The sequence below is a fragment of the Chiloscyllium plagiosum genome, chromosome 12 (genome assembly GCF_004010195.1).
Source record: "Chiloscyllium plagiosum isolate BGI_BamShark_2017 chromosome 12, ASM401019v2, whole genome shotgun sequence".
Lineage (NCBI taxonomy): Eukaryota > Metazoa > Chordata > Chondrichthyes > Orectolobiformes > Hemiscylliidae > Chiloscyllium > Chiloscyllium plagiosum.
The window spans coordinates 20219976-20229001 of NC_057721.1; the positions used below are offsets into that span (position 1 = coordinate 20219976).

The 9026-nt window shown below is 39.4% G+C and overlaps 1 protein-coding gene across 1 annotated transcript in view; it reads right to left on the minus strand.

The window, feature by feature from the left end:
• ltn1 (listerin E3 ubiquitin protein ligase 1) overlaps positions 1-9026 on the minus strand; it is a 153107-nt gene that overhangs the window by 94937 nt on the left and 49144 nt on the right. The window contains exons 10-13 of the mRNA XM_043700680.1: positions 6842-7654; positions 5388-5429; positions 3697-3883; positions 141-386 (exon numbers count right to left, since the gene is read on the minus strand). Of these exons, the coding sequence (XP_043556615.1) occupies positions 141-386; positions 3697-3883; positions 5388-5429; positions 6842-7654 (1288 nt within the window). The remainder of the gene's footprint in view (positions 1-140; positions 387-3696; positions 3884-5387; positions 5430-6841; positions 7655-9026) is intronic.

Below are 9026 nucleotides of genomic sequence, written 5' to 3' on the forward strand. Positions count from 1 at the left end.
CCATGCCAAGATTTCTGAGGAGGATGAAATTGCATGAGGTTAGATTAATTGAAATATAAAACACATGTACACACCTTGAAATTGCATATGTTTAAGATACATAGAAACAATAAACCTAATTTTTTAACACTGCACTTCACCTGAGAGATGAGTCTTCTCCTGGCTTTGGGCACAGAGCTGGAAGATTGTGGAAAGAAGATCTTCAGCTGTAGACATCTGCAAACACCCCTTGATGGAGCAGAAAAAATTAGACGCCAAATCACAAATGAAGGAAAGCATTGGCTCCAGAGCTTGAGTTTTAGACAGGTCCTTAGAAAGATCCTTAGAAAGCGCATTGTGCAGTCTGTCGATTATCCTTTCAATATACAACTCATCGATCAAGAACTCTATAAAAAAAATAAAATTCAAATACTACAACACATCCTTAAGGCAATATGCATCCCTGAACCCTTTGATACAATTGTTCAATTTGACTAATACATACCAATTAATTAAAGAAGCCATCTGAATGATACAAACATAACAATAAAAAAAGTACTTGTGACATATTATATATACATATATGATAGAGTAGCAGAATGGGGCTAACTGGGTTGTTCTAAAGAGATCCAGAATGAACTCACCTGTTTAAGTGATCCTTTTCAGTATCTTCAGACTCTATAATATCCTGATCTTTAGTCTAATAAACCTTGTCAAAACTCAGCTGAATGAGGGTGGTGAAAAATGATTTCCAAATATTTTTAATCAACTAGTCAGATGTGTCATGACACACCACTGGAGTAGGTGAGACTTGAACCCACGCCTTCCAGCCCAGATATAGGGACACTACCACTACTACAAGAGCCCTTACTACCAACTTCCATGCTATTGTCAATGATAGGTTTCAGCTTGGATGGAATTTTCTGCCAGTGCTCTAATACTCAACAAGGAAGTTGGCTAGCTCAGTTGGCTGGATGGTTGGTTTACAATGGAATGACACCAACAACATGGTGGTGGCTGAGTTTGCCTTGGTGCCATGAAAGACTTTCCTTCTCAAACTCTTCCTTCACCTAAGGTGCGGTGGCCCTCAAGTTAAAACACCATCAGTTATTTCTCTCTCTCTAATGAGAGCAGCCCTATGATCAGGCAGGACTATGCTGTCCTTACCTTTTAATAGGCAGTAAAAGCAATTTTTTACTAAAACTTTGGAAAAAGCCATAGGAAAGATAAAAATTGTTTTCAATTATGATTTAAAAGGAATGATCATTTAGTTCTTCCAAAACCACAGCAAAGAGCAGTTTCTTTTTTAACTTGTTCTTTGGAATGTGGATATTGCTGCCCTGAAAGAGGTGACAGCACTCTACTTTCTTGAACTGGTGCAGTCCTTGGGATACAAGGTCACTCACAGTACTGCTGGAAGGAAGTTCCAGGATTTTCACCCAGTGACAGTGCACAAATGGTGATATAGTTCCAAATCAGGAGGTTGTGTGGCTCAGAAGGGAGGGTGAAGGTGGATGTATTCCCAAGCATCTGCTGTCCTTGTCCTTCTAGGTGGTAAAAATCATGATTTGGAAGGTGCTGTCGGAGGAGCTGACTTGAGTAACTGCACTGCATCTTCTAGACGATCATTCTGCTACCACTTCACTTTGATGAAAGAAGTGAATGCTGAAAGTGGTGGATTGGTGCAAAATCAAGTGGGTTGCATTGACCTGGAAGCTGTCAAGCTTGAGTGTTGTTGGCTGCACTAAGCCAGTCAAGTAGAGAGTATTCTTGAATGTAGGTTTGCTCACTGAGATGGAAGGTTTGTTTTCAGACGTTTTGTCATCATACCAGGTAACATCATCAGTGAGCGAGGAAACCTACATCCAGAACATCAATCTGAGCTACAAATCTTCTCAAAACTCACAGAGAGCATTCTAACTCATGCCTAATTTATGCCTTGCAGATGGATAGCCTTTGGGACAGAACCATTCTTATGTGGGTGAAAGATCTTGTGGAAGTCACACTGTGTCAACTCCTTCACAGAGCAGGGATGGCTAAATGAGAGAAATCATATGATTTGAACCAAATTAATCACTGTAATGCAGCCAAGTCCAAAATTGTGTCAAGAGAGAAGATGTTCACCACAAAAGATGTTCTCGTTGCTCAACACCTCCACAAGCATTGAAGCAATCCTCAAAGAATTATAGGACATAATTATAACACATATATCATTATAATACATAATTCTATGAATTTCTTTGTGTCAAAGAGTCCTTGCTGCCTTCAAACTAAACTGGAAAAGAAATGAAATGTTACATTTGCTTATTAAAAGTTCACTCTCACCCTGGTTTCTAGTTCCTTCCATGTGTCTATGACCCCAATGCAGAGTACCCCACCAAATACAGGCCCTCTTTTAGATGACCTTGATTCACTCTACCCTAGGATCAGCTCTGCTTTGGGAAGCTGGAAGGGGTTACTGAGAATTCCTAGCCTTTGACCTGCACTTGTAGAAAATTTTAACCATTAAATTGTGGCTAATCAGTGTCAGATTGGAAAATATTAAATGCAACTTCAATATTCAACAAAAGGAGGCGGCACTCTAAGCAGGAAACTACAACCCAGTTAGCTCAACATCTGGGAAAATACTAGAAACTATTACTGAAGATGATATAACCAAGCACTAAGATAAATGAAGATTTTGCAAAAGGGAAATCATATTTAACCATTTTGCTGGAAATGTTTGAACAGGAAACATGCTGTGAGACAGGTGAGGCATGCATCTGCCGGAGTTTAGAAGAGTTAGAAGCTCAGTTGAAATGCTTACCCTGAAGTGTGTTGATAGGTAGGTGTGGAAAGGTTATCTCTGCTTGCTTGAAAATTTAGAACAAGGGGATCATGATTTAAAAATTAGGGAAAATTCTTTTCTCAGAGGATCAGGAGTGCTTGGAACTCTTTTTCTCTGAAGGTGGTGAAAATAAAGTTTTTGAATATTTTTAAGGCAGAGGCAGGCAGAACCTTGATACGCAAGGAGGTGAAAGATTATTGTTATGGAATAATCAGATCAGCCATGTTCTTATCAAATGGAAGACGAAGCTTGACTGGCTGAGTAGCCTAGCGCTGCTTCCATTTCGTATGTTCATAGTATCGCAACTCAGCTAGTACCCGCCTCCCAACTTTGACTGACACCCCTTGTCACATGATCTTTACAAAACTCTCAGTCTGAAAAACATCAACGCACCCAGTTTCCACAAGCTTTAAGAGGAAGCAAGTTCCACATTTCAAATGCACTTTATCTTACACTTCCTGATTTTATTCTGAAAAGCCCAAATCTGATTTTAAGATTATACCTCATCAGAGGTAGCAATACATTATTTATACATATTAACAAATCCTTTGTTATTTTAAATTTCTCATTTTGATAAAACATGCATTTTGAGAAAGTGGAACTCACTACCACATTATGTGGTTAAAGCAAATAGTACAAATACATTTAGTGGGAAGATGGACACGTACGTGATTTATTGAGTTACTTATTGTCACATATCTACAAATATACAGTGAAAAGAGTTTTGTCACCACAATGAGGACAGGGGGTTACTACTAGGAGGGGATTCGAGCATAATACTGACATGGATTGTTTGGGCCAAAGGACCTATTTCTGTGCCACGAATCTATGTCATATGTCATTACACAGAGTGTTCTGGAAGGTTTTTGAATGAAAGCTTCTCTACTCACCATTACTGAAGTGCTTCGACAGAGCTAGGCTAAGTAACACCCAGCTTTGTGAGTGGGCATCTTTTGGCCAAGAACTTGTTTTTCCCATTGTACAGAGCTCATCTGCCAATAAGACCAATTTCTCACCAAGTACTTCTCCTTTCAACCAATCAGAAACAGCAGCATACTTAACTTGATCCAAACATGCCTGAAAGAAACAGATTAGAAATGGAAACAACAAAGATTACCAAGCATTTTAACCATTATAATGTAATGTTTATAAACTTATTTATTTCTGAAAAGAGAAACACATTGCTAGAGTGTTCTACGTTGAGCTCGGCAGACCAAATGAAAGGAGGTCAAATTTCAAATGATCAATACTCCAAGAAAAGCTGTTCACAAGTAGACTCTGATTGATTGGACATTGTCATGGAGCAAGCAATGGGTTCTCTAAATTCTTGGGTAATTAAAACAAAAATGCAAGACATTAACATAATCCTCTTGTTTGGACAGGGTAACTGTGCTTCTCCTGCAATATTAATTGCAGTAATAATTTGAAATTTAGCATTCTTCCATTTGCTCTGCTCAGCACAACATGAAAGCATTTTCAGCATTATTCAAGTTCAGTCCTCTATGTGACTTTTAATAAACTTTTGGAGAAGGGAGAGCATAGTGTCAACGTCACTGCAATAGTAATCCAGAACGCTTAGCAAATGTCTTAGGTACATGAATTCAAATCGCACCATGGCAGAAGGTGAAACTTGGATTCAATTAAATTGAAGATTAGAAAGCTAGCCGAAAGGCAACCATATAACCACTGCTTATTATTATAAAAACCTCATCTGGTTAACGAATGTCCTTTTGGGAATGAAATCTGCCATCCTTACCTGGTTTTACTTATACATGACTTCAGACTCATGGTAATATGGCTTTCTCTTAACTGCCCTCTAGGCAATTAGTGATGGACAATAAATGCTGACGTAGCCAGCAACTTCCATAATCCATGAACAATCTATACTGTAAATTGATTAATGGTTTAGTTTTAATGGTTTTGAGGCTCAAAACAAATTGCCTATGGTATTAATTCCTTCTACTTCTACAAGTCCAACACTAGTGCTGAGGGAATACCGTTATTTAATGTATGTTAGAATTGTTGACAGAATCACAAGATTTTATTTCAAAATGATGTGAAAATTCCAGTCAACTGATGACCACAGTTAAACTAACAACATAAACTTGCAATACTAATATATCCATATAGAGGGCATAAAATGTGCACTTTCCAGATTGTCATTCGTTAACTACAAAACCAAAATTTGAGAACAAAAAAAACTTTTTCTGATCTCATCCTATAAATACCTACTACCACTACTAATTCAGGTTATATAAATCAGCTGCAAAAGGATTTTGCTTTTATTTAAATTCCTTTTAGTTCAAATATTGTTAAATAGCATGCTGAAGGCATTCACAAAAATGGCTTACATGACAAGAATTTTATTTTGAATGCTGATTGAACAGCTGCATTTTGAAAATCAAATTAACATAGACCCTTTATCATTTACAGTTGGACATGAAGACAAACTTATGAGCATGCAATATGATGATCTGCACTTCTACTCTAAATGAAAGAAAAGGAAAATTTAAAGTCCAAAACACAAGGCTATCTGAAAATCTAAACTCAGTAAATAAATTCCAGTAGTATGCAGAATTACCTTTTGTACGATGTGGAACACGAGGAGCCAGCCTTGCTCCATCTACAAAAGAAAAGTTAGCGTTCTTTAGTAAAGGGGCAATAATATAATAGCTTGCATTTGCATGGCAACTGGAACATAAGAAATACACTGGTGCTTCCCAAAGATGTCAAACAAAAGTGGATGTTGAACTAAAGTAGCTAGTAGAAGTAGAGACTAAAATTTTGTTCAAAGTGATAGATTTAAAGGAAAGACTGAAAAAAGAAAAAAGAGAGGTGGACAGGTGGAGAGATTCAGGAAGGGAATTCAGAGCTCGAGACCCAGGCAGCTAAAGGCACAGTCAATGATGGTTAAACAGCAGGAGCAAAATTAACCAAAAGTTTTTGAGATAAATTTTAGGGCAGCAGAGAAGGCTACAGAAATAGGGAGACACCAAGCCATCCTGTTTAAAGGCATTTAAAGTGGAGGATGAGAAATTTTAATTTGGGGCATTACAGAACATGGAGTTAAGTACAAGACAACAACAGTCAGAGTGAATGTTAAGTGAGACTTAACAGAAAAGTTTTGGATCAGTTCTCAAAAGTCTGTACTCTGAGCTCCCGCAGCTGCATGCTCCCTCCCTACCTGCTACTCTGTTAGTTGCAGCTAATCCTACTTATCGTCTATATTTACCGTTTTCACAATTGACCAGGAAAGTTGCTGGAAATAGAGTGAAATAAATTGCAGACATAAAACAGAAAGTGAAAGAAAACAAGTGGTGGAGGAGGGTGACATGAGAGTGAGAGACTAAGGGGGGTGGAAAGAGAGCAAGAGCGAGAGAGAGCAAGCCAGAGAGAGAAAGAGAGAGACAGACAGACAGAGGAGAAAAAGAGAAACTCATGGCAATAACGGGGCTGCCGATTTAAGAACATTTACATTTTACCGAGCTGGAACACACTACTTGGCTGGTTCTTGGCAACTAGACAGAGACTATAAGAACATAAACCTGTAGAGCTGCAGGGATAGAGCCATCTACAAACACATGAACATGGAGCAGGAGTAGGCCATTTAGTCCCTTAAGCCTGCTCTACCATTCAAATGATCATGGCTGACCTGATTGCAATCAATGTTCCCTCATTGACAGCACAGCTCTTGAAGGGTCTGTACACACCAATCACCACGCAGATGCATTGACTTCCAGTTTTGGAAGCTGTGCGCAGATATCAGAGGTCCATGCATCAGTATGAAATATTAGTGGGAACACTGATTGTAACTTCAGACCCACATGCCTGCCTACTGGATAACCTTCCATCTGCTTGCTTAACAATAATTTTTCCATGCAATGATAATTCTGTGCCCTACTGGTAACAGTGTCTACTGCTGACTAGGCATAAACAGCTATAAAAATGTCTTGAACATGCTTCATAACTATTAATCTAACCTATTCAAAACTGGTAAATAAAATTGCCATTGATTTTCTAAGCTCTTTCACCTACCTGAGAGATTTGGTTCAGTATTATCTTCCTTTCATTATTATCACAGCAATGAAGGACACTGTAGAGCATATCAACCAAAAAACCTAAGTCAGTTTTATCTTCTTTCACCCAGACTAGTAGTTTCTGAGTCAGAAACCGTACAGCAGGGTTACTTGCCATCGCTTTCACTTCATTTCTTGTTTCAAAGAAAGATTCAGCACTCCCTGGTTTATCATTTTCCAGCAAAATAGTGAATAGCTTTGTTGATGGAAATGAGCTAATGAGTGTAGTCAAGAACACAAGATGCATTTCGGAGTTCTGTTCATTAATAAAGGTCATGCTCAGTTTGGCAAGTTCACAGATTAGGGCTTCCAAAGGCACTGTTCTGGCAGGATGGCTGTCCTGACGTTGTCTTGAAGAATCCTCCAAATTTTCAGATTCCAATGTATTCTTTGTTCCAAAAATTAATTCTTCCAGGTGGTTTGTAGCATTGCTTTCATAATCTTGAGTTTCTTCTTGATCGATAAATCTGATTTTACCTTTCCTTCTCACAGACTGTTCTGTTGTCCCCTTAGGCTTTCCCATGCATTTAAGTAAAGAGGAGATCCCTTCTAATACATTTTCATCAACTTCAGTGCTGCCCAACTGAGATATGCAGGCTTGAGAAAGACCTTTCCAAAAATCAGATAACAGTCGTTTGTATGCAGCAGCCCACTCTTCTATATCTGAATTATCAGTTCGTCTTTCCCATGAGGCAAGAGTGTCTGCAAGTTTGGAGAAAGTGCCACTTTGCAGCTTGGGATTCTTCAAAGCAAAATTTAAAAGAGGTAGCAGCTGAAAGAAATAAGAAGTTCAAGAAAGAAGTAGTTCAACTTTATAACTTTCAAAATTACATTAACAATTATCAAACTTCTATTTGCCTTAAATACTCTCAGTCTGCACCTGTAAACGCTCTTTTTGCTATATGCCACATGTACAATTTGACCAATTTAAAACATATGCCTCTTGATTAAATTTAAAATATAAGCCATAACCACTAATTTAACCAGGGGCATAGAGGAATAAGACAGTGTTATTTTATGGGTCGTTAGATTGTGAAGGAGCGAAAATGGCCTTTAGTAGAGTAATATGTGCTTCTTGTCAGATGTTGCAGTTTAAAGAGAGTTTAAGGGTTACTGCGGATTATAAATGCCATAAATGCTGTTGGATGCAAATATTATCAGGTCGAATGGATCGGTTGGAGAGACAGATAGAAGCGATGAGGAATTTGCAACAGCAACAGTATGTGATGGATGGCAGTTATAGGAAGGGGGGAAAGTCTCAGAGTCACATAGATGGGTTAACTCCAGGAAAAGTAAGAGAGGTAGGCAGCTAGTGCAGGAGTCTATATACCCATTTCAAACAGGTATGCTGTTTTGGAAAATGTAGGGGGTGATGAAATCTCAGGGGAACGTAGCACGATCAGCCAAGTTTCTGGTATTGAGACTAGCTCTAATGCAACGAGGGGTATGTTGGGTTCCAAGAGATCAATTGTGTTAGGGGATTCTCTAGTCTGAGGTACAGTCAGATGTTTCTGTGGCCAGCAACGGAAAATCAGAATGGGGTGTTGCTTCCCTGGTGCCAGGATCAAAAATGTCTCAGAGAGGGTACAGGATGTTTTCACAGGGGAGAGGGGTCAGCAAGAAGTCACTGTCCACATTGGAACCAATGACATTGGAAAGGAAAAGTTTGAGATTCTGAAGGGAGATTAGAGAGAGTTAGGCCTGAATTTAAAAAGGAGGTCCTCGAGAGTAGTAATATCTGGATTACTCCCGGTGCTACGAGCTAGTGAGGGCAGGAATAGGAGGATAGAGCAGCTGAATGCATGGCTGAGGAGCTGGTGTAAGGGAGAATGATTCATGTTTTTGGATCATTGGAATCTCTTTTGGGGTAGAAGTGATCTGTACAAGAAGGACAGATGCACTTAAATCGGAAGAGAACTAATATACTGGCAGGGAAATTTGCTGGAGCTGCTCGGGAGTGACAGCGCGAGAGCCCGCGCGCGAGAGAGAGAGAGCGAGCGTGAGAGCGAGCGTGAGAGCGAGAGCGAGAGCGAGCGTGAGAGCGAGAGCGAGAGCGAGAGCGAGAGTGAGAGAGAGAGAGTGAGAGAGAGAGAGCGAGAGAGAGAGCGTGAGAGAGAGCGTGAGAGAGAGCGTGAGAGAGAGCG